At 37.3% G+C, this 26,055-nt stretch overlaps 1 protein-coding gene across 3 annotated transcripts in view; it reads left to right on the top strand.

Annotated features, from left to right (window-relative positions):
- The window catches only part of Rxfp1 (relaxin/insulin-like family peptide receptor 1), a 130,005-nt gene that overhangs the window by 63,572 nt on the left and 40,378 nt on the right, over nt 1–26,055 (top strand). Inside the window, exons 5-7 of one of the 3 annotated variants that reach the window (XM_013029821.1) lie at nt 12,456–12,554; nt 18,646–18,751; nt 23,599–23,670. In XM_013029821.1, the coding sequence (XP_012885275.1) occupies nt 12,456–12,554; nt 18,646–18,751; nt 23,599–23,670 (277 nt within the window). Of the gene's footprint in view, nt 1–12,455; nt 12,555–18,570; nt 18,752–23,598; nt 23,671–26,055 lie in introns of all 3 variants that reach the window. The other 2 variants (XM_013029820.1, XM_013029822.1) reach the window with 2 other exon arrangements.

A 26,055-nucleotide genomic window follows, 5' to 3' on the forward strand; every position in this document is an offset into this window, starting at 1 on the left:
CCCACCAACAATGCAGTAAGGTTCCCTTCTGTCCACATCCCCTCCAGCATCTGTTGTTATTAGAGTTCTTGATTTTTGCCATTCTAACTGGGATGAGGTGGTATCTCAATGTTGTTTTGATTTGCATTTCTTTTATGGCTAGAGAGGTTGAGCATTTCTTCATATGCCTATTGGCCATTCTTCTTTCCTCTTCAGAGAAGTTTCTCTTTAAGTCTTTAGCCCACTTGTTTATTGGGCAGTTTTTTCTTTGAAGATTTATTGTTGGGGGATTTAATTTTTTGAGTTCAAGGTATATTTTAAATATGAGACCCTTGTCCATTGTATGGCTAGTGAAGATCTTCTAAATAGGTTCTGATTTACCTATCAGAATGCCAAGCAGTTTGATGTTCAAGTTAGATGTTCTATTTCAGAAGACTCTACTGAGGTTGGTGGTGTGTTTTTCTTAAGTTTGAAAATATAGGAAGAAAAATGATATGGCTCCTAAATTATTTTATTAATATACAATATTCATTATATATAACATATCATATATTCTATATTATATCATACAATATACATATTATCTATTCAAAATGACTTTTATTTATTATTCTCAAAATAGTATAAGCAGTGGAACCTTTTCCTTCTCTAATACAAACTTATTTTTATTTTCAAATATGTTTTTCTGTTAATAAACATACTAATTGTAAGTATTGTTAATACAACAATGCTTACAAGCTGAGTGCTATGCATCTATGATCCAAGATGCTCAGCAGGCTAAGTCAGGAAGATCTCTATACCCAACTTTAAATAACTTAGAGAAACCAACTGAAAAACAAGAAAAATTAAGGCAAAATAAAAACAACAGTCCTTAACCCTCCACACAGAAGTCCCTTTCAGAATGTTTCCTGCTAGATAAAGATACAGAGATAGCTTCTTTGTGGCCTCAATTTACTTAAAAAGATGCCTAGATTTCTCCAGACAGTTCCTCCAATGACATGAAGACCCCAGAAAAAAACACATTATTCCAGCAAATTAAAATTCAAGGAATCCCTCACAGCTAGTTTGATGAACTGATCTGTCTGGCTAGGTTACAAACCAGGACTCAGGGGCTCAGCATCTTCTCCTCTTGGGGATCATCACTTTATGAATACAAGATGCTTGGCTGTGTCCTAGAAATCACTGCTGGAAGTTAAGGGAATGTGAGAATTAAGAATAAACCAATAGTGCGTATACTTTATAACCTAACTGCTGATTTCCTTCATCCTAATGAAAGAGCAACCCACATATTATACAGAATCATCATACCTTCCTTTGATCTGATAGAGATCTAAGTCCCTTAATTTTCATTATTCAAAACCCAGGAGTAGCCTGGAGCTGATGGTTCATGACAGCCTGCTAACTACTCAGTTATTCCTAATTACTCAGGGGACTGACATCTGAGAAACACTGTTCTGCCAGTCTGGGAAGAAAAGTCCATTAGACTCTTGCCTCCCATAAACTACCCCCCAAAAAAGCAGAAGTGCAGCTGTGGCTCAAGTGGTAGAGCACTAGCCCTGAGAAGCTCAGGGACAATGCCCAGGTCCTGAGTTCAAGCCCTAGGCCCAGCACACACACACACATACACACAGGATTGGAAATGTAACACATGGTACACCACTTATTCAGCATGTAGAAGGGCCTGGGTTCCATTCCCACAACCTCTAAAAAACAAACCTAGACATCAAAAGAACCCAGGTAGGCCATGTGCTGGTGGCTCATGCCTGTAATCCTAGCTACTCAGGAGGCTGAGATCTGAGGATCGCAGTTCCTGCCAGCCCAGGCAGGAAAGTCCATGAGACTCTTATCTCCAATAAACCAATTGGAAAACTGGAAGTGGTGCTGTGGCTCAAGAGATAGAGTGCTAGTCTTGAGCTGAAGAGCTAAAGGACAGCACCCAGGCCCAGAGTTCAAGCCCTAGGGCCAAAAAAAAAAGGAACCCAGGTTTGCCCCTGGAAATCTAAAGAAACCTGCAGGTGACCACCTGCAGCTGAGCCACCTACAGGGCTACCATAAGAAACTGGCTCCTACACCCTACTCTTAGAAATACATATATAATAAAGCTGGGCATTGGTAGCTCACACCTGTAATCCTAGCTACTCAGGAGGCTGAGATCTGAGGATCACGGTTCAAAGACAGCCCAGGCAGGAAACTCTGTGAGACTCTTATCTCCAATTAACTGCAGAAAACCAGAAGTGGTACTGTGACTCAAGTGGTAGAGTGCTCACCTTGAGCTGAAGAGCTCAGGGACAGCACCCAGGCCCAGAATTCAAGCCCCAGGATCAACAACAACAACAAAATATACATATATATATATACATTTATATAAAATAAAAGAGATTGGAGTCCAGAAATCATTTTTAAATAGACACTCAAAGTGAATATAAAACTTGCTTCCCAATGGTGACAATTCACAGCACCTAGAGAGTGATTATGGAACTATACTTTCTCATGGTGCTGAGCAGTACAGCAAGCCACAGGTCCCAGCCACCCATACAACCATAGAAGGGAACATCCCATATTCTACTGTGCTGAGCTGCTAAGCTATGATGTTCAGTAGTTTTTGTTTTGTTTTGTTGCCAGTCATGGGGCCTGAACTCTGGGCCTGGGCACTGTCCCTCAGCTCTTCAGCTCAAGGCTAGCGTTGTACCACTTGAGCTACTTCTAGCTTTTTCTGCTTATGTGGTGCTGAGGAATCGAACCCAGGGCCTCATGCATGCAAGGCAAGCACTCTACCACTGAGCCACCTTCCCAGCCCCCAATAGGTTTTTTTCTACTTAGAACAGTTTCAACATAGTATATATAGCCCCACTGTAAGTTAAAGAACATTTGAATTGTTTTAGCATAATATGTACTTTATACACTTATAAGAGCCAGGAAGAGCTATATTTAAACTATATATTAAAGGTACCTCCCACAGTCACTAAGGTATACAATAATACATAGGTTCAGACTATTCCCTATCATAATATAATGAGATGAAATATATACATAAAGAATCATGGAAAGAAAAAAATTTAATGAATGCAATAAAATAGTATATGCAAAAGGCCCTTGTATTGAGGGCCAACTGTGTGAATCTTATTTGAGTCTGTTGGACTACCTGTCTATAGCTGTCAGTCAGCAAGAGCTTCACTAAAGAAAGAAATATGCCCCCTCTGGGACACAAGACTTTGGGTGGCTAAATCAAGCTCTCCTCATTGCAGGGTTTGGAGGGCTATGGCTGATGGTGGAAGATCTCATAATACAGATCCTCTAAGACTTGCTCCATAAAACACACAACTCTCTAGGCCCCACATTGGCTCAATTGCTCAGAACCTCAAGGTAGAGCCTAGAATTTTATTTTACCATTAACAGGATTAAATTTTCTCTAGAGTATTTTTAAGGAAAGATTTTTATTCCTTCATTCACTCATTTATTCAACAATATTAAGCTCACACAGCAGACAAGACCAGATTTCTAGGGATCTATGCTTTAAATTTTACTCACAGAATCATTATATCATCTTTTAGGTAAAAATATCATTTTCTTTCTAACTTGCTCTTTACATTACCCTAGGTTGCCTCAATTAAAAAAAAATAACAATTTTAGCCAACCACTTACTAAAGTAAAAAAAAAAAAAAACAGTTTGCTCACAGCTCAGTATATCCCTAAAATATCAAGACTATGAGATGTAAAATATAGAAACACATACATTTTCTATTTTCTTTAAAAATGTTAACATTCTAACTTTATAGTTGGCTAAATTTCTCATGTTCAATATTCCTGCTTTCTGGTGGGAGGAAGTGAGGGACAATAAGAAGGAAATACCTTGAGGAGGCAGAAAGAAGATTAAAACCTAATTACAAAAACTTTTTTGTTGGAAGAATTTGTTATTTTAAAACTTTTTCCATGAAATAAACACTCTGACCTAGGGAAATGCAAGTAGGTTTGTCCTATTTCTTTCAGTTGGTCAGAAATTCCTATTTCCTTCCTGGCAGAGGGGTGTGTGTGTGTGTGTGTGTGTGTGTGTGTGTGTGTAAGAGAGAAGAGAGACAGAGACAGACAGATAGGCAGACAGGCAGGCAGACAGACAAACAGGGCAACAGACAGACAAACAAAGATGGAGAGAGAGAAGGCTAGAGAAACAAAGACAGACAGAGAAAACAGAAAATAAGAGAAAGAGTAAGAATGAGAAAGAGCAAAGAATGCTGGGTGAACTGCATCATTTCTATTTGTTAGACTAGATTGTTGTCTCTGACGATCTGTATTTCTCTTCTTTAAACATCACAGGGCTAGAATGCAATGGTACAGACAAAGGATCAGGAAAGGACACCAAGCTATAATTTTAAGCACTATTAGTGGTTAAAAAAATGACAACTTAAATAGTCTATTTCTAAAGGCTCAATTAAATACAAGACACACTAAATCAGTATAAAGAAAATAATCATGAAGTGGTCCAGGCCTTCCTGTGGTCAATTTCATAGCATCAGCGTGGCTCCACCCACAAAACAGCTCTGTGCTCTAGTAGCTGTCTCACCTAACTTCCCTGCTATTTCTCAAGACTGGGTGAAAATGTCAAGAACACGACATGAACAAATGCCCTTGCTCCTCCCAGACTGATACCAGCCCTGGCAGCCTCATCAGACTTCAAAGCCTACTTCTCACTGGTTCTCTGCAGATGCACAAACACTTGTACAATTTAGTCTATGTTATTTTTATACAATAAGCAGCTGAGATGTGGTGTATTGGTAGAATGCTAATCTAGCATGCTTCAGATACTGGGTTTGAGCACCAGTTTCACACACACACACACACAAAGAATAATCAATATATTGACATACCTGGAACCAAATGACCCATCTACTTCCATGATTCATTTGTAATTTTATAGATGTCTAGTAGTCCATAATGCTGCTCTGAAAATTGTCAGCAATACTTTATGATTTGTAAAATCTTCATTGGTTCTATGACTAAAAATAATAACAAAATTAAATTCGAACTAATAACTACTTCTTGGTTTTTATTTAAAAGGATATTTGTGTTATTCACACAATTCTGACAAAAGTGCCTGGAAAGGACCATCCTTTTCCTTTCCCATTCCTTCCACAGTAAGACAAGTTAGCAAGAGAAAAGCAAACATATTTATTTAATCAAAGTTTGATGTCACGCTAGAGCTTTCAAAAACACAGATCCCCCATGGGGCTGGGAAGTTGGCTCAGTGGTAGAGCACTTGCCTTGCATGTCTGAGGCCCTGGGTTCAATTCCTCAGCACCACATAAGCAAAAAGAAAAAAGCCAGAAGTTGTGTTGTGGCTCAAGTGGTAGAGCGCTAGCCTTGAGCTGAAGAGTCGAGGGACAGTGCTCAGGCCCAGAGTTCAGGCCCCACGACCAGACCCAAAAAAAAAAAAAAAAAAAAAAAAACACAGATCCCAAAGACCCAAGAGGACTGTTTTTCATGCTTAGATTTGATGAAGAACGGACAGCTATATAGAAAAGTGATACATGAAAGGTGTGTAGTAATGTTAGTAGTCTCAGAAAAGAAACTGAGGCAGCCTGCCTTTCAGCTAATTCTGGGCCTAACCAAAAAAGAACTTTCCTTTCCTCCTAATATGGGACAGGACCTCTTCTGGAATAAGAATTTTATTAGAAATTACAAGGTAAGCCAGGCACTGGTGGCTCACCCCTGTAATCCTAGCTACTCAGGAGGCTGAGATCTGAGGATTTCGGCTCAAAGCCAGCCCAGGCAGGAGAGACCGTGAGACTCCTATCTCCAATAAACCACCAGAAAACCGGAAGTAGTGCTGTAGCTCAAGTGGTAGAGCGCTCGCCTTGAGCTGAAGAGCTGAGGGACAGCACCCAGGCCCAGAGTTCAAGCCCACGACCAATCAAAAAGAAAGAAATTACAAGGTGAGACAAGTCAGAGAATTTCTTTCTGGCCAGCTCCTACACAGAATGGCAAAGGAAAAAATGACAGCCTTATTTGTAGGTTTTGTAACTTGCTTTGAGGAGAGAGCTTCTTTAGAGAAGATTAAGTCTGGTTTCTATAACTCACTTGAGAGGAGGAAAAGGGATGAAAGATAAGAGGGCAGAAGACAGAGAGAAACTGCTTCTAAGGCTACATCTGAGGCCTTCTAGCATCATTGAAAGTTAGCATGCCAGGAACTATAGGTTGGAAGTATCATCCTCTGAACCTCTATAAACCTCAATAACCGAAACAGAAAATAACAAATATTTAAAACTAGTATAACACAGAAGTTGCATATATATATATATATATATATATATATATGCATGATATATGTATTGGATATGCATATATGTATATATATGATATATATGTTGATATATGTTGGGGATATATATGCTATAAACTGATTACTTTCTTTAGCTTGGAAACAAAAAGAAAGTACAAATTTGGGGGGGGGGTCAGTATTGGTGTTTGAACTAAGAGCCTTGAATTTGCTAGACTGATCCTCTACCTCCAGCCTGGCTTTGGTTGGTTAATTGGCAATGGAATCTAGTGAGCTTTTCTTCACAAACTGTCCTTGAATCTCAGTCCCCCAAGGCCTCAGTGTTCTCAGTAGCTTGAGCCACCAGCACCTAGCTGTTATTCTAAATTTTTAGTTTCTTTTAATAATTCTGTTTTAAGCCAAATGATTAAAGTTCTCAGAATCAATTTATCCATCTGTAAGTGCAGATGATAATAATGACCAAAGGGCTGGCTTCTGTTGGCTCACATCTGTAATCTTAACTACATGGGAAATAAAAATGGGGAAGAAAGCTGTTCAGTCCCAACTGGGCATAAAAGTTTTCAAAACACTCATCTCAACAAAAAATGCTGCATGTGGTGGCCAGGTACCTGTTATCCCAACAGGAAGTGTGAATAGAAGGACCTCAACCCAGGTTGCCCAGGGAAAAAGTGACAACCTATCTCCAAAATAACTAGAGCAGCCAGGCACAAGCCTGTAATCATGGCAACTTAAAAGACTGAGACCTGGAGAATCAAGATTTGAACCCAGCCCCAACAGAAAAGTCTGCAAAACTCCATTTCTAGTTAACCAGCAAAATGTCAGACTAGAGGCATGACTCAACCATGAGTGAAAAAGCCTATTGAGAGCATGAAGCCCTAGATTCAAGCCTTAGTACCAGATTTTAAAAATGGAGAGAGATGGCAAAATGTGAACTTTGCATACATTGAAACCTCATAATCCTTTGGATCAGCTTCTACATGATTTGGGACTGAATCAATTCTGACCTAATCCCAGGACAAGTGAGCAAGATGGGAGCTTCTCTCAGGGTTATCATGAAAGTTCCCAAGGTCCTATTGAGCTGATCATGTAAAGCTTTAAGTTTTGGCGGGGGTGGTTTCTGGTTTTTATGTTTGTTTGGTTAGTTATTTTAGTTGGTTGTGGGGCTTGAACTCTGGGCCTGGGCACTGTCTCTAAGCTCTTCAGCTCAAGGCGAGCACTCTGCCACTTTTGCCACAGCACCACTTCCAGTTTCCTGGTGGTTAATTGGACTTTCCTGCCAGGGCTGGTTTTGAACCATAATCCTCAGCTCTCAGCCTCCTCAGTCACTAGTATTACAGGCATGAGCCATTGGCACCTGGATAAACTCTTACGTTTTTATTGACCAGAACCATCTCCTCTATATGGCCTTCAGAATTTTTTCTTCTCATTCTAATAATTTATAACAGAGACTACTAAACCAGGAAGCCAAAACTAGACATTGAGCCACTTTTTGTTGCTGTGTGTCATAAACTATGAGAGTCTGCCTCTTCACTTTCTTTTCAGAGGCAGAAATAGAAATTTGATTAAAATCCTAGCAGATAGGCAGGGGTGTGTGAAGCATCATTATTACATCAGAGGATTAGTGAAGACTTGGTGGAAAGTGTCACTACACAGACAGCACAGAGGACCACAGATGCTGTGGGAGCTCCAAGCCAAGAGATCTGGCTCCAGAAAGTTGAGAAGGGTAGCACAGGCTGAGGACAAGCAACCCATGAACATGACAGCATGTCTACAGACACCTGGACATAGCAGATGTCAGTCATGCTCATCTGTAATTCTACTACCCAGGAGGCTAAGATCTGAGGATCACAGTTCAAAACTAGCCCCAGCAAGAAAATGTGTGAGAGTTTTTTCTCCAATTAACCAGCAAAAATCCAGAAGTGGATTGTAGCTCAATTGATAGAGCTCCAGCGTTGAGCAAAAAAGCTAAGAGGCAAACCTAGGCCTTGAGTTCAAGCCCCAGGGCTGGCACAAAAATTAAAAACAAAAATACTAAATCCTGACAAGAAGACAGAGGGTATTGTCTGCACAGAATTCCCTTCCCCCAGACAGTCCCATTTTCTGATGGTAACAGGATTGCCACCATCTTAAAAAGCAAGCAGGGCAGATAACCCAACTGGTGTTTGTGTTCTTGGTAGTTTGCTATCTTCACTCCCTTCAGAAGGAGAACAAGGAAAAGAAAACATTCTAGGCTGGAGAAAAGGGTGCTTACAAAACCTATCTCCAATTTACCAGCAAAAGCATCTAGAGATGGAGCTTTGGCTCAACCGGCAGTGCATCAGTCTTGAGCAAAAAAAAAGCCAAACAAGTGCAAAAGGCCCCGTATTCAAGCCCTAATACCTTTAAATTCCAGTAGTGCATCCAATGGTAATACTTGTCAGTTCCAAGAACCTTTATTGCTGAGAGTTGAGAATATAGATTTAAGTTATCAACTTCTAAAACATAAGAACGTATTCTAAATTGGAAACAGAGTGGAAAAGGAAGGTGTCCGCATATCTAGCAGACTCAGGAAGCTATGGGCTCCTTTTGGCACTATGAAAGCAATCTTTCAAATTTCCTTCTCCTCCTCCTGTCTCTTCAGCTAAGATGTCATCCTCCTGTTATCAGAGCCCAAGGGTTCCCTGTCCTGGCTCCCCTGGCCTCCTGGGGGCCTCCTGGAGTCCTAAGCTGAAGTTTACACTTATAACTGAGTTCTACCAAGTCTCTCTACTCTGAATTGACATGGCATTATACTATTTTGCTACTTTAATTTTTTAATCTTCTGTAGTAAAGAAGTTTTAAAAACTAAAAAGGAATGCTAAAGAAAGAGGAATTCGATAAGTATAATATTTCAATAATCTTTCCAGACTTTATTTTTAGTGGGATTTCTAAAAGGAAGTCTAATTTTACAAGTCTAAGTATTTATGATAGAATGCCTTTCCTTCCCAAATGTAATCTTCATAGAGGAATGAGAAGTGGAAAAACAAGCTAGGTGCCAGTGGCTCACCCCCATAATCCTAGTTACTTGGGAAGATGGGGGTCAGGAGGATCATGGTTAGAGTCCAGCTCAGGCAGAAAAGTTCTTGGTACCCCATCTCAATTGAAAAGGTTGACCTTCATGACACACATCTGTCATCCTAGCTATAAATAAATTAAAAACAAGGGTGGGAAAAGACCACAGTACAGACCAACATAGGCAAAAAGTAAGACCACAGCAAAACAACTATAGCAAAAAGGGCTGGAGACATGCATTGAACAGTAGAGAACCTTCCTAGAAATCAGGAAGCCCTGAGCTCAAATGCAAAATTGCAAAAAATGAAAAATAAAATAAAGTAACAGTCAAGTGCTGGTGGCTCATATCACTAATCCTAACTACTCAGGAAGCTGAGACCTGGAAGATCTCAGTTTGAGGCCAACCTGGGCAGAAAAGTCTTTAGAGTCCATCTCCAATTAACCAGAAAAGTTCTACATTAGATGTATGAGTCAAGTGGTAGAGCATAAACCATAAGCAAAAAAAGTCAAGCAAGAGGTCTGGAGTTCAAGCCCCAGTACCAACAAGAAAGGAAGTTAGAAAGGAAAGGAAAGAGAAGGGAAGGGTAAGGGAAGAGGAAAAGAAAAGGAAGGAAAGGGAAGGGACGGGGAAGGGAAGGAAGGAGAAAATAAGGACAAATGGAAGGGAAAATAGGAAAGTTATAAGGATGAGTATATGCCAATAAATTTAACCTTTCTGATTTGGGAAGTTTGATAGATTGTGAAAACTATTCACAAATCCAGAGTATCTAGAAAGTAAGAAGTTTATATAGAAAAAGATAATGAGTTTCATTTTAGAAACTGGTACTTTTGGAAACTATGCCTCACGGTAGAAAAGGTGTTGGCTAGATAATGACGTGTGGTGGCACATATCTGTAATCCCAGCATGCAGAAGGCTGAGGCAGGTGGATCTAAGTTCAAGGCAAGCCTAGTCTACACAAGAAGATTCTCACAAATAAAAAAGAAAAGCAAAGGAAAAATAGAAAGAAAAAGTATAGACTAGAGCTATAATCTCCAAATTTGTGGATTAGAGTTGAAATCATGGATATGAAGTGAGTTTACCAAATCTATATAACTAAACAAGGTTGAAGTATATGACCTGAGTAATAAGGCATATGAATTATCTGATTAATTATGTAATTATGTAATAATTATGAATTATTACATAGGGTCGCAAAGAAGCTTCACTGTGCTCTGGTTACCAACTTGTCTCAGTCTACAAAACAAAATACACAGATATCAAGTTATATAGAATTGATTTGTTTTGTGGAGAAAAGCATCAAGAAACAAAAGGAGCTAAAGATCCATAGAGGGCTGGACCCTCAAGACTCAGGAAAGCTACTCAAGATGTAAGGTCTTAACTGCAGTGCTAAAGGGCCACGGGGTTCCGTGCCTCTGGGGAAATGTGACTCACTGGGCAAAGCTTTGAGGGACATCCTATTTCAGAAAAGAAGACCTTAAGCCAGGGCTGTCCCTGGTAGCTGCTCCCCAACTCCAGACTTTAAGCCCCTTAGGAAGGAAAGAACAAGGCCCATCCTATCAGTCCCTCTGCATCTCAGGATGCCAAGTTTCCAGAATATTCTATAGCTCTTGAGAAGGTGCAGCAGGAAAGGGGAAGAATTTGTTGGTACAAAGCCATCCCAAGAACAACTGTCTTGTGTATGGCAGAAATAATTTCAAAAAGCAATGCTAGATTTAATTTTTTTTTTGTCAGTAGTGGGGCTTGAACTTTGGGCTTGGGCACTGTCCCTGCACTCTTAGCTCAAGGCTAGCACTCTACCACTTGAGCCACAGTGCCACTTCTGGTTTTCTAGTAGTTTATTGGAGATAAGAGTATCACAGACTTTCCTACCTGGGCTGGCTTTGAACCATGATCCTCAGATCTCAACCTCCTGAGTAGCTAGGATTACAGGCATGAGCCACAGGCACCTGGCTGCTATTATTATTAATATTTAATATTATTATTTGAATGTGTTCATATGTTTGAATATTTTTCAAGAATCCTGGAACTGTTTCCAAAAAAGAAACTTAGTACCTCTAGAGAATTGCATTCAAATCTCGACCAAGAAAATAGTTTTATACCATGCACAAAGGCCTCCAGAAAAACTGCTCCAACCCCTTTCCACTAGTCCATTCCCTCACAAGTGTCTTTATTCTCCCTTACACCTAAAAACAACTAAAGCATCTTGAGGTATTTCACTTCGAAAATTATGTTCTTCTCATCCCTCTACTAATTAATTTTTTATTATTATAACAATTACTTGAGATAGATCAAATTAAAAAATACAAAAGGTTTGTTTTAGCTAACAGTTCAGAAGCTCACAGTCCATGTACTATTGTTTTGGCCTGTGATAAACAGAACATGATGACAGAGTCTAGTGTAGAAGAAGCCCATTCACTTCATGATCAGGTAAGGAGGTGGTAAAAAGTACAGAGAGTGGAAGAAACAGCAGGACTCCTGCTGTCCTATTTGAGGGCACACCCCCAATGTCCAAAAGACCTCTCATTAGGCCCCACCGCTTAAAGTTTCAAGAGCTTCTCAATAACACCACGTTGAGACCACGCCTTTTAACACATAGGCCTTTTAGAGCTATTGAAGATCTAAAATACAGCACTCCACTAATAAATAATGATGAAATTAATGAATGAAACAATGTTATTTGTTATTTTTGTTTGCTTAATAAGAGAGAATAATCACTGAATGCCAGAATGCCTAAGCAGAAAAAAGGAATGAGATCTCTGAAAAAAGAATGAGATCACACTGGTTGTGTTTCCCTTTGTTTTTGTTTTTTTTGTTTGTTTTTTTCTAAATGTAATCATCACAGCCACCTATCCATGTTAGTATATCTCCAGCGTAAGTTTGAATGACTGAAGAATATTTAGGGAAACAATAAAGTGCTAAGAGCAGTGTGCTTTACTTTAGTATGTCTCAAATACCTCTTGTTCAGGTGTGGTCTACATACTAATTGAGGCAGGATCACTGCACTCTTATTAAACTTGGGAGACTAGGGACCCATCGTCTTGCTACAATTGCACCAACTTCCTGGAGGATAAATAATCAACAAGCTTGAGACTTATTTTCCCAAACACCTAGATGCTGTTGTTTTGTTTTGCTTATATGTTTGTTTATAACTTTCCTGCTATCTGATTTTTTTAGGAGACAATAACGGATGGTCTCTGCAACTGGACAAATATTTTGCTAATTATTACCGAATGACTTCCCCATATCCCTTCAAGGCAGAAACATCTGAATGCCGTGAGTAGTCAGAATAACTGAACCTCCATTCCCACTAAGTGTTTAAAAGTTGAGTCCAACATTTTCTTTTCAAAATCTTAAAAGGTAATTAACCCTTTTTTCTAGTTGCAAACTTTATTAGAGATGCAGCCTCATAATGGGATTTAAGGGAAGGAAGGGTAACAAGGTTGAATGTGACCAAAGTACATTGCATGCATGTATTAAAACGTCACAATGAAAACCTATTATTTTGTACAACTAATGTATGCTGATAAAAAGAAGTCAGGAAAAAGAGATGTAGCTTTAATTTGGAAAATCTGTTTTAAAATGTTTCAGGGATCTTAAGTACAAGAGTTATCAATTATTTCAAATATTAAAACCAAAATTAACTATTTTACAAAACATATTATAGAATAACTGAACAGCTGTCTGGGTTTTAACATTTACAAGACAAAACTCTTCTGGGGGAATCTAACTTATAAAGAAAGCCTTCTTAATTATAACCTGCTATGTGTACTCATATACCAAAAATTTACAAACTACTGTATGGCACGTGGAAGGGTAATACTTAGGGTTAACTTTATAGTATTTTAGATCAGGAAAGGTTATGAAAATAATCCCTTTTACATAAATATTACATATTTTAATTAACTATGAAATGCATGTCTATGCCTTGACAGTAGATTTTTAAAACCTTGGCAGAAAGCAAGGGCTAGCTAGGTGCCAGTGGCTCATGCCTGTAATCATACCTACACAGGATGCTAAGATTTGAGTCTCATGGTTCAAAACCAGACTGGGAAAAAAATTCCATATGAAACCAAGGGATCTGTGTTTCTTTGGGTCTGACTTACTTCACTTAATATAATTTTTTCCAAGTCTTTCCATTTCTGATGGAGGCATAGAATTCCAGTGTGTGTGTGTGTGTGTGTGTGTGTGTGTGTGTGTGTGCATGTGTGTCTGTCTGTCTGTGTGTGTATATATATATGTATATATGTGTATATATGTATATATGTGTATATATGAAAATATATATATATATATACACCACATTTTCTTGATCCATTTATCTACTGAGGGGCATCTGGGTTGGTTCCATATCTTAGCTATGGTGAATAGTGTTGCGATAAACATAGTTGTACTGGTAGCTTTAGTATGGCCTTGTTTGTGATCATTTGGGTAAATGCCTAAAAGTGGGATTGCTGGGTCATAGGGGAGCTCTATATGGAGTCTTTTGAGGAACCTCCATACTGCTTTCCAAAGTGGTTGAACAAGTTTACATTCCCACCAGCAATGCAGTAGGGTTCCCTTTTCACCACATCTCCCCCAGCATCTGTTGTTATTAGATTTCTTGATTATAGCCATTCTAACTGGGGTGAAGTGGAATCTCAATGTTTTTTTGATTTGCATTTCTTTTATGACTAGAGAAGTTGAGCATTTCTTCATGTGTCTACTGGCCATTATTATTTCTTCAATTATATCTTCAATAACTAGTGTATGTCTAGGACAAGCAGAAGAGGTCTAAAGCTATGTACATATGACCATATAACCTGATGCTAAGTGAAATGAAGTCCAAGATAGGAACATGAGATTTTATCTTTCTTGTTGTTCTTTTTAATGTACTAATAATGTACTATGTGATTTTTGTTTGTTTGTTTCTTTGTATGTTCTTCACCCATGGTACAACCCCTGTTGTCACTGTATTTGATTCTGGTGTCCTGCATCTTGTAGATGCATTTTTCTAATTTGGGGAGGAGAAGGGAAATAACAAAATGCTAAAATAAGGATACAGGATGACCCATTGTAACAATGAGATGTACAAGACACTACACTGAAAATGAACTTTACAACTTCTGGGGGTGGGGAGGGAGGAGTTGGGGAGGTGGGGAGGAAAGTGATGGTAGGGGAAAAACAAAGGAGGGGATAACACTGGAAATGGACTCATTACCTTGCTCGTGTAACCGTAACCCCTCTGTACAATAGCTTTACAATAAAATATATTTTTTTAATTCCACATGACTCATCTCCAATTAACCACAAAACTGGGCTGTGGCTCAGGTGGTAGAGTGTTAGCCTTGAATAAAAAAGCTCAGGGACAGCATCCTAGCCCAGAGTTCAAGCCCCAGGACCAGTAGAAAAAAAAAGGCCAAGGGAGGGGGAAAACACCTTGCTGTACTTTTTTCACAAATTGTAAAGTCTGGCTTTTCAAATTTTTCACATTTTATATTCACTGCACAATGAGGTTATTAAGCTAACAATCATCAGTTAAGGAATGCCCATCTCTCCCATTTTAGCATAATCTTGGTACCATCTCAGCCATTCACTTTCACTGAGGAGAACTGGATAATTAGCCCTCCAGGGAAGAGGGAGTTAATAATTTGATTATTAAAAAGTTAAAAGCTTTTGGAGGAACAAAAAGTTAATGGGTACAATTTAAGTACTAATATAACGCAAAAAATAATAAATTATACTATGCTGTCTAAAAACACAGGTGTTTTTAATTTTTATTTTACTGTGAATTATTTTGATATCCCTTTTTAAATTTTAGCTGCAAGTTTTTACATTTTACTCCAATTTTTTTTAGCAATTTACAATTCAAATATGGCTAAGCAGATTATAAACAATAAAAGTTAAAAGGTGAATGAAAGGGAATATCAAAGAAAACTATGTAAGAGAATCCTCCCTGAGAAAAGTCCAGCAAGCATGTCCATAGCTCAGTTGACCTCTTCTGGCCATTAGATCAAAGATGGAGAATAGTAGGCAACATAACTTTCCTAGGCTGCTGTGTCAGGCAACACCCACCAACCCAACCCAATCAAATCATATGAGGCATGAAGTCACCAATAAATGATAGATCAAAAATACACAAGTCACTTTAGTATAGAGAAAATAGGAAATTTTTGTTTTGTTTTGTTTTGTTTTTTGCCTGTCATGGGGCTTAAACTCAGGGCTTGAGTACTGCCTCTGAGCTTCTTTGGCTCAAGGCTAGTGCTCTGCCACTTGAGCCACAGCGCTTCAGGCTTTATTCTGTTTATGTGGTACTGAGGAATCAAACCCAGGGCTTCATGCATGCTAGGCAAGCCCTCTACCACTGAGCCACACTCCCAGCCCAGTAATTTTTGTTTTGTCTGTGCCAATCCTGGAGCTTGAACTCAGGGTCTGGGCACTGTTGCTGAGTTTTTTTGGTAAAGGCTAGCTCTCTCTAACACCTGAACTATAGCTCTACTTCTGGCACTTTGGTGGTTAATTGGAGACAAGACTCACAGACTTTCCTGCCTGGTCTGACTTCAAACTGCATTCCTTAGATCTCAGCCTCTTAAGTAGGTAGAATTATAGGCATGATCCACTGAAAGCTGACTATGATTAAATATTATTCAACTTAAAAGCTGTGTAAAACTAGAATGAATAATATAATATAAAATCATAGAGCGAAAGCTAAATTAAGATTCCTACTGTCCTTTACAAGAAATTTTTTAAAAAAGATTCCTACTTTATATATGATTATTATACAAATTTATCTGGAATTAACCTGAGAATGCCTTATCATCAGTTTTTGGCTAGATAAAACAATTCATATTTTTTAAAATATATTCAAGATCAGTATCATGGAGCACATAATGTCTATGATTAATCAATACATTATCAGAGTTAAATTTGAAGGATTTTAGGAGGAAATGACCATCCAATAACCACACTGTATTCAAAGGTTACTAGTATGAAGTTGCTGGTACATTACTTGTCTTATTTTATTTCACATCATTTTGTTTCAACCTAGTTAAAATTTCCTGGGCAAACCATATTTATCAAAACTTAAATTAACATTTTAGCATAATCCAGTATCTTATCATAAACTCTTTTAAATACAGTACATAATTTATAATCTATTTTAGCAGCATGGTTTGCTTATTCTTTTGTTGTTCATTACTTATTTTTCATTTTGCCCTATTACAAAAAACCCAGAAAATATGTAGATTAGATATAGATTATGTAGAATAGATGTAGATTATTTTGTAGATTATTTTATTATGTAGAAAAGATGTAGATTATTTTCATTCAGTCTGTATATATGAGAAATCCACTCCCTACACCAGTCCCAGGGATGCATGCTGATTGGCTGCCTTCCTTTTCCATCTTTCTTCCTATTCTCTTGCCCTCAGGACATGTCATCATGTCCCACAACTTAAGTTCACACTCACATCCTAGACCATACTAGGAAGGAATTCTTACTATGCCAAACTCCTGGGGAGTTCTCTGCCAGTCTTGCTTCCATCAAATAGTGAAACAATAGTGATCTTGAACTCTTATAATCCTGTAAAGGAGGCTCTGCAGTTACTTGGAAGAAAGGCAAAAACATGTCCCCTCATGTTAAGGAATACATTTCTAGCTCGAAGCCTGTAGCCATAGAGCTTAATACAGTCATACCCAGGAGCTCTCTACCTGTCTGTCCTCTGAAGGCTTTACTCTATAGGTCAGACATCTAAAGCTTGGGAGCAGAAAATTCTCATAGAAAGTTTCACTTGTCCTATACTATTTTAAAGTAGCTATTATCATTTTTAGATAAGTACTTAATTTTTTAATTTTTAAAAAATGTATTTTTTAAAAAATGTATTTCTGGTTTCAGCTACCAACTTCATAGTCTAATTTGGCAACAGTTAGAAAAAACTCTTCCCTTGGGACATCTGGACAGTCTACACCTCCCACAGTCTGCCCTCCATATGTAAACCTGTATTAGTATGGGGCTACATATGTCAATGCAGAGGGGAGTCATTTCTTGCTACTCTTACTACTATTCATTTTGCCTGGCAAAGCAGGTATCAGACTGAGTCTATTATACCAATTTTTTAAAGAATCTATTAGAATATTTAGCTATAGGACATATTGTAAGGCTCAGGTGGACTTTGATGAACAGAATCACTTCTTAAGGCTATCTACAAATCCAGCCTCTTAAGACAACCAACAGTATACATTCTATTCTTTTTCTCTTTCCATTATCCAGCATGAATGTGTGTGCAGAAAAAATGTTTACAGCCATAAATGAAGGTTTAGGCATGCTTCACTTTTATGTAAGACAAAAAAAGCCCATTTCTAAAAAAAAAAAAAAAAAAACTACCTTGAGGTGTCTGTTACCACACTAAGCTTTCATTGGTTGAGATGGAGTCTCATGGACTTCCTGCTTGGACTGACCTTGAGCCAGAATCCTATGGATCTCTGCTTCCTGAGAAGCTAGGATCACAAGTATGAGCTATCTTGCCTAGATTCTGCTACCCATTTCTTTTTCCTCAGTACTGGAGCTTGAACTCAGGGCCTGGACAGTGTCCCTTCCTTAGCTTTTTTTCTCAAGGCTAGTACTCTACCACTTACGCCACAGCTCTAATTTCAGCTTTTGCTGGTTAATTGGAAATAAGAATCTCACAGACTTTGCTGCCTTGGCTGGCTTTGAACCACTGTCCTCAGATTTCAGCCTCCTGGGTAGCTAAGAGTATTGCATGAGCCACATGTGCCTGGCTCTGTTTCTCATCTCTATTTAACATGCTAGTAATTTCTAGCTAATAATAATGGAAGAAACATAAACAAATAATTGGAAAGTAAAAATTTTAAAAATAAAATAAAAACCTTTTTGAAGAACTACAATTTTCCAGAAAAAAAAGACCATCAATGTTATCAGTTAGTGTTTGTTTCTTCTCTTTCTTGCTGGTTAAAAATGATTTAGTGTCCCAGGAAAGATTTTGATTATGCTATTAATAAAGTGTTGATTATTAAGTAGAAGCTTCCTATGAACATTAAACTCCATCATACATTATCTCATCTCTCTTTGGGAACATAAAAGCAGATGCTTGCACACATTTTGAAACAAATGAAGAGTCATCTGCTATTTAAAAAAAAATGGTGAGCTGGTAAATGTGTATATTTCCAAATGTTAATGCTCAAGCATAATATTTCAAGCTAAATGAAAAGCAAGCTTTGGAATCCTAATTTAAAGCATTGCCCATACTACTTAGGTAAGATGTGGCAAATTTTGTACTAAGTCATATTCTTATAGCTTTTCATTTCTTTCTCTTCATTGCCTTTTTGGGCCCTCACTTTCGTCATTTCTTGCCACTTTCTCATTTCTTAGTGGTAGGTTCTGTGCCCGTGCGTTGTTTGTGCCAAGGTCTGGAACTGGACTGTGATGAAGCCAATTTACGAGCTGTTCCATCAGTTTCTTCAAATGTGACTGTAATGTAAGTAGAAAACAATGGCCTGTCCTAAAAGACAGAATGAGGTGCCTGTAAAACAGAAGCACAATTAAGATTGTGTCATTATTAACAATGCATTTTTATTCAAAGTGATGCCATTGTTCCCAGATCGACCATAATGACTGCTCATTTTACTTTGCATTTATAAAATACTAGAGCCTATCTAAAGTCATTCCATACATTAATTCATTCAATCTTTCATAATAATCCTATGAAGTAATGGATATCTACTTTATCCAAACAAAAGATAGCACCAGCTTCATAAGCCAGTAAATCAAAAAGAACTTCTAATTACATTTCTACCTAGAACTTTTCTATTGTACAGGAAATTCACTTGACATTTATTGGAAAAGCTCTTTTAGAATGCATTACATATAAATTTTAATATATTCTTATGTATAAAAAAGAGAACAAGTAAAATAAACTGGATAAGATCATTTTAGAACTTCACATTTAAATTAGCTTTTATGATATTGACTCAGATATTGATGTTTTTTCCTAGGCAATTCAAATTTATGTATGCAAAAGAAAATGATTCTCATAATAAATGGTTTGTTGATTTCTAGGACTAGTGTTTCTAAGTTTCTAGTAATATTTATTTTAATTTAACCACAATCAATAACACAAACACATTTGCCTCAAACTTTTTAAAAGACAATATTGGAAGGTAGATTTAGGGGGATTTGGGAGTTTGTTTTTGACAGTGCTGGGGATCAAATCTAGGGCCATCAGCAGGATAGGCAAGCATTCTGAAGATAGATATTCAACCTAAATTTTTTATCAGATTGTTATGTTGATGATATTTCCCATTCAGAAGTTTCAGTGTTATTTTTGGCTTTGACTTCTGAGTATATATGGACAAAATATGAATGATTCTTATGTTTACTCATATTGACAAGCGTGTGCTCAAACTAAAACACCTGTACACCAATTCAGATGCTTAGCATGCAGGGTTGGAAGCCATAGCAGGGTTCCTATCCACCTGGCTTACCAAATTCATAGCCTCTGAAAACATCTGGAGGTTAAATCACAAACACTTGTTCCTCAAAGGAAATAACAATGCCACCTTAACCTGCCTTCCCACATCTGTTATCATAGTAATTACTCCTGCTAACAAAAACAATGATCAACCAGAGAAACCAGGGTCCTATGAAGACTATTATTTAAATTTCAACTGGAAATGCTACACATAAAGAATCCTCATAATTTCATTCTACTTTCAGAGGTTAAAAAAAATCATTATTGTCCCTTAATGTGTATATCAAATTACAGAAAAATCCAAACCAAAGAGTTAACCTAGCCATGCACTGATGACTCATGCTTGTAATCCTAACTAGTTGAGAGGCTAATAATGGAGGATTGCAGTTCAAGGTCACCCTCAGCATAAGTTCACAGTAGCATGTGCCTGCCACCCCAAGCCTTGTGAGAGGTTGGGATTTTGAGGATGATGATAGCATCAGGTCAATTTAGGCATAAAAGTCCTTGAGATAGGTGGGTGCCAGTGGCTCACACCTATAATCCTAGTTATAAAGGAGGCTAAGATGTAAGGATCACGGTTCAAAGCCAGCCTGGGCAAGGAAAGTCCATGAGACTCTTATCTCGTACAAAACTGGAAGTGGTGCTCACCTTGAGCTGAAAAGCTCGGGGACAGTGTCCAGGCCCAGAGTTCAAGCCCTTTGAGACTCCATCTCCAAGGAAGGGAGGCAGACATCAGCAATGAAAAAAACCTAAAAGTAGGTCAATCATGTCTCCAGTGCAGCCTCACCCAGGAAAGTGAGACTTTACTCCCAAAATAACCAGTGAAAAATGGGCTAAAGATGTGGCTCAAAAGTATCATGGCATAACAATCATGAGGTTCTGAGTTCAAATCCCAGTACACCAAAAAAAAAGGAAAAAGAAAATATCATGTTGGTACTCATTGTCCAGTTTATACATGTATACATATATAGAGAGAGAGGGAGTCAATTTTCAACTCATATTAGGTGAAGAAAAACAGATCCAGATCCTCACAATTGAGCTATAGAGTTCTCAAGAGCAGAGTGCTTGCCTAGCATGCTGAGGATCTTGGGTTGAATTCACAGCACTGTCGAAGAATTCTTTTGTGTTTGAGGTTGAACCCTTTGACTCCAGTGTCTACTTATATGTTTCCCTTCAGGACAGTAGCTGAGCCTCATACCTTGTCTGTGTGTTCACTTCCTCGGGGAAAAGAACTCTAGTCTTTACTGCAAACACATTAAAGAACTAAATACAAATTTTCATTTACTTAAATACAAATTTAAGTAAGAGCCATGCAAGCTTTTACTTAAGAACATTACAGGGAAATGTCAGATATGAACTAAATCATATATAAGTAAAGTATCAAAGAAGCCAGTAATCCAAATAATGTTTATTGGAGTTGGGACTTTGGAAAACATTGCACATAAATGATAAAAAAAATTCAAACATTCTCCTAGCATGCTGTACATTAACTCTCAGAGTTGATGTTCAGATTCTGAAATTCACCATGATCCAAAATAAGAGCTTTCTTTACAAAACCAGAACTTGATTTGACAATAATGATAAAACTAGGTCTTTTCTCTCTATGTCACATAAACATACACATATGCACTATACATGTGTATAGTACATAACTTTATATATATTATATATATACAATATACATTGTATATGACTTGGTGGTATCAAATTTTGAAATACAAAAATCTATTATATTAAAGTATTTTCATTTCTTCTAATCAATGAAAATAATAAAATCTACCTCTTCCAATTTCAATCATATATTTTGAAAATAATATTGATGAAAATACTTGGTATCAACTAGAAAGGAGTGAATTCTAAGGATTCTATGTTAATAAAGGCCTAACTTTACCAAGAAATATTCATATCTGTCCCTAACAAGTTTTCATCAGTTGAGTAACCCTTCCCCCCACCATGCCCCAGTGCAATTAGCCTCTCATAGAATTTCCCTTGTTTTTGTTTATATTTTTGTGTCTTGGCGGTACCAGAGTTTGAATTCAGAGCCTTATGCTTCCCAGCCAAGTGCTCTACTGCTAAGTCTCACCAGTGATTTTTGCACTAGTTACTTTTGAAATCTGTCACTTCCTGTCCAGTGCACACCTGGAAGTCCTCTTATTTGATGTTTATCTTTACACAAAAGAAACATTGAAAGGGGATATAAGACAGAATTTGGTTTGGAAGCCAAATATTAGAAAACTCTCAACTTGCTAGTATAAATAAGATAACAACCTAGCAGCTAAGCTTAACTTCAAGAGAAGGTTACTAGTTATTCAACCTTTGGTGTTAAATTCTCATTTGTTTGTTAATATATCATTGGCTGCTATATTTAGTAAAGACCAGTTTCTTTCATCTTTCTCTTATTCAATACTGCCTTCTAGGAGCCTTTTTAGATAGTCTCTCCTATTTGTTCCCCTCTGTGAAATTTCAATAATGCAGATATACGATGTATCTACTTATGTATATCTGAGGTTTATACATTTTTTAATTTAAATTTTATTGTAAAGGTGATGTACAGAGGGCTTACAGTTACATAAATCAGGTAGTGAGTACATTGCTGAACAGTGTCATCCTTCTGATTCATACATTTCAAATGTGTTTTATTCACTTTCTAAGACCAATCCTTATCCCACCCCCATTTAGGACAAATGGTCTTCTAGAGTCTAGAATAGTGTTTCTCAAATTAGACTCTGAAATGTTTTCTGGGGAGTCTGAGAAATTATCTTCCTTTAAGAACTCATTGCTGGGTTTAAGGGGTTCTGGTCCAAAACCTAACATTAATAGAGCCTTTATATAACAGCATCCTAACCTGAGCTGGCCTCCAGACCATACACATTCGTGACCATTTATCCATAGTATCTGTTCTACCACACTATAAAATAAAGGTACTGATCAAAACACTGATAAAGATCATCTGGTCCAAATCCCTCATTTCACAGTTAAAGAGACTTGCTTGGGGAGGTTATGTGTGGTTCCTGGGAGGGAACTCTGCTGAGCTGATTTTTTTTTCCTTCCTTCACATACTTTGTTTCTACTATTTTATAGTGCTTTTCCTTAAAAAAAAAAAAAGTAATGAATGAAACAAACAAATGGAACCTTTCCAATACAACCACAAGTTTGTGGACCTGCTCTGTATCAAATTTCTTATTAAATTGTGGTACAAGAGAAAAACCTTTCTGCACTACTTACCAGAAATTAAATTACTGAGCAATGGTTCTTCAACTGTCATTTTAAGGTAATGCAATGTAGACAATAACATATTTATGAATATATAACTAAATTGCCCAGTGACTTTTTCAGACTTGTATATATTACATTTTAATCAGAAGAACCTTCTCCATTGCTTTTTCTTTCCCTGCAATTTCCAACTCCGTACTAAGAGTTTTCATTGGAATCTCTTATGCCATCTTCACATACAGGTGCATTGTATTTTGAAATTATTCCCTCTCCATCTTTCCCTTTTCCCCTCCCCTCCACTTCCCCTAGAGTGCTTTTTAAAGAGAAAATACAATTTGTATTGTTATGTGATACTCAGATGTCTTCTGATATTTATTAAGTAAAAACAGAAAAGAACACAACTGAAAAATCAATTTGCCTCAAATTTTATTATTTTAATTTTCATTAGAATTATAATGTGGTAACATAAATTTAAGAAATGATGACCACATTCAATAATACAAAACCAAGTCAGAACTAAATTCAAATACCAATACAAGCATGTTGCAGTGAAATGTTTCCTTAAAGCTAATGTCACTGTAAAGAGTATAATTGTCTATATTGTAATTTGAAATAAGAAGCAAACTTTTTATTTATTTCAGGTCACTTCAGTGGAACTTCATAAGAAAGCTTCCTCCCAATGGCTTCAAGAGGTACCATGATCTCCAGAGACTGTAAGAAAAACTTTTGATTCCTGACATTAAAACTAATTAGCATTTTTCAATAGATCTGTTTCTTGACAATTCTATAGAGACTAATACTACACTACCACTTTAGGTAATCAATTTTTCTGAGTAATGCTAGAAGGCATTCTAGAAAAATTGCACATAGAAACCTGATCCCATAGAAAGTCTGATCCCAGACTGGAACTACGTACACAACTTTCAGACTTTCTATCAAATGATACAGAACTTGTCTATCAATGGAGACTTTAAAGTGTAGGGACTAGGGGAGAAAGGAAGAGAAATTTTGCCACCACTTCAATATCCACCAAAGATCTTTTGCCAAGATCTATCATCAAGACTGAATAGAGATGAATTTCCTACAATATCTTTAACTTCAAAGTTGGCCTCTGCTTTAGATAGCAAGTTCTTGTGATTTGTAATCTGTGTGGTTTGGGGGAACTTGACTCCATTTTTTACCTTAGCTTTGTGGGTTTGACCTTTAGCATTATTAAAATGTTTGCTTCCCTTTATTTTAGGGTCATGAATACCTCTCAGATCCCCAACAGACCAAGTATAATTTAACTGTGATTTAGGTCAACTTTATGACTACATCATATTGTTATATATTTGAATTACTGTATTTAGATATTTTGTGTCTAAATCACTCTATCTAAAAAACATCTCAGACTTCTCATTTTAATTTCATACTTGTATTAGTTTTATTTTTCTCCTTTTTTATACTAGAGAAATGTGTCATATTAATATACCTACACTTTTTTTGGTGGGGGGGGTCCGGTCGTGGGGCCTGAACTCTGGGCTGGGCACTGTCCCTCAGCTCTTCAGCTCAAGGCTAGTACTCTACCACTTGAGCCACAACGCCACTTCCGTCTTTTTTCTTTTTGCTTATGTGGTGTGGAGGAATCGAACCCAGGGCCTCATGCATGCAAGGCAAACACTCTACCATTGAGCCACCTTCCCAGCCCCTACCTACACTTTTTAAGTACATAAAAATAGGACAGAATCAAAAGAAAAATTAACTACTTCTTCAATGAAATGCTCTATAAAACAGATAATCCGCAAAAATAGTTACAAAGTAATTTCTAATGACTTTTCAGAACTTCATTCTGAATATTTACGATTTGAAAAAAGAAGATCTGCTGAAAATTAGGCCTGATATAAAACTTCAAGAGTGTACTCCCTTTTCTGTCTTGAGTCTACAGCAATTTTCTGATCTGTAGTACCACCTCATGACCACATGTTTAAAAGAAGTCAGACTACAAAACTAAATTCAGGATAATATAACTCAGTAATCTAATATTGATAAAGTCATCAAAATTGATGAAAATATAACTCAGTAATCTAACAAAAATAAATTTAAATTATTTATTAAAAGTATAACTTGAGCCAAGGACTGGAGTCTCATGCTTCTGCTTCTAGCTTCTAAATAGGCTGAGATCTGAGAACCCCAGTAGGCAGACAAATTAGAGAGAGTCTTATCTTCAATTAACTAGCAAAATGCCTGAAGTGGAAGTGTGACCCAAGTGCTAAAACACAAGCAGCTTTGACTGGAAAAAGCCAAGCAAGAGCAAGAGGCCCTGAGTTCAAGTCCCCCTCCACACACACACACACACAAAGTATAGCTTGATTCAGCCTCTAAGTAAGGCAGTCTAATTAATGCTAGATGATTACAACAGTTAGAAGCAAAGATCTATTAATGTTCCTCTATACATTAGAGGAAAAGATGTGCTCTGGACACCATGACTGGGTCTATGCATGTTGTGAGAAATGTCAAGTACATAAAAAGTTCATGATGATATTTTACCATCAAAGTTAGATCTTCTTGAGTATCAAAGAATAGGGAACCTCTTTTATTCCACATTTTTATTTAACTCCAAGTTTATTCATGTTGATTTCTCCCTATTGTCCTTAAAACTTACAACAAGTTCTATATAAATTCAGAATACTCTAAAGAACAACAGTGACCTACTTACTGAACAGGACAGGCAAAACAAGTTCCTGTAGAAATGCTTTAAATGCATGTGTGCTTATACTCTGCTACCTATTTCCTTTGAGATCGTTAGCTCATGTTCAAACTTCCAGCATTCCTTTAGTTTGATATAAGCCTATATTCATATCTTGACATTCCAATGTAAATTGCATTCCTCTAGTGTTGACTTTTTGGTTTTCTTTTTTCATTTTTCCATTTATCTTTATAAGTTGCCTTAAATCCATTTTAAGATAAAACTTGGGGGTATCAAATTAATAAAATTGAAGTTGATTTCCTTGGAAGATTTGTGATTACACTGTATGTGGTTTGTGGCATTAAAGGTGTCTTATGTTTCTATTACTTCTATGCTGACCACTTACAACTTGGAATGATTAGAGCAGGAGGTA

Source organism: Dipodomys ordii, unplaced genomic scaffold, assembly GCF_000151885.1.
Source record: "Dipodomys ordii isolate 6190 unplaced genomic scaffold, Dord_2.0 Scaffold123, whole genome shotgun sequence".
NCBI lineage: Eukaryota > Metazoa > Chordata > Mammalia > Rodentia > Heteromyidae > Dipodomys > Dipodomys ordii.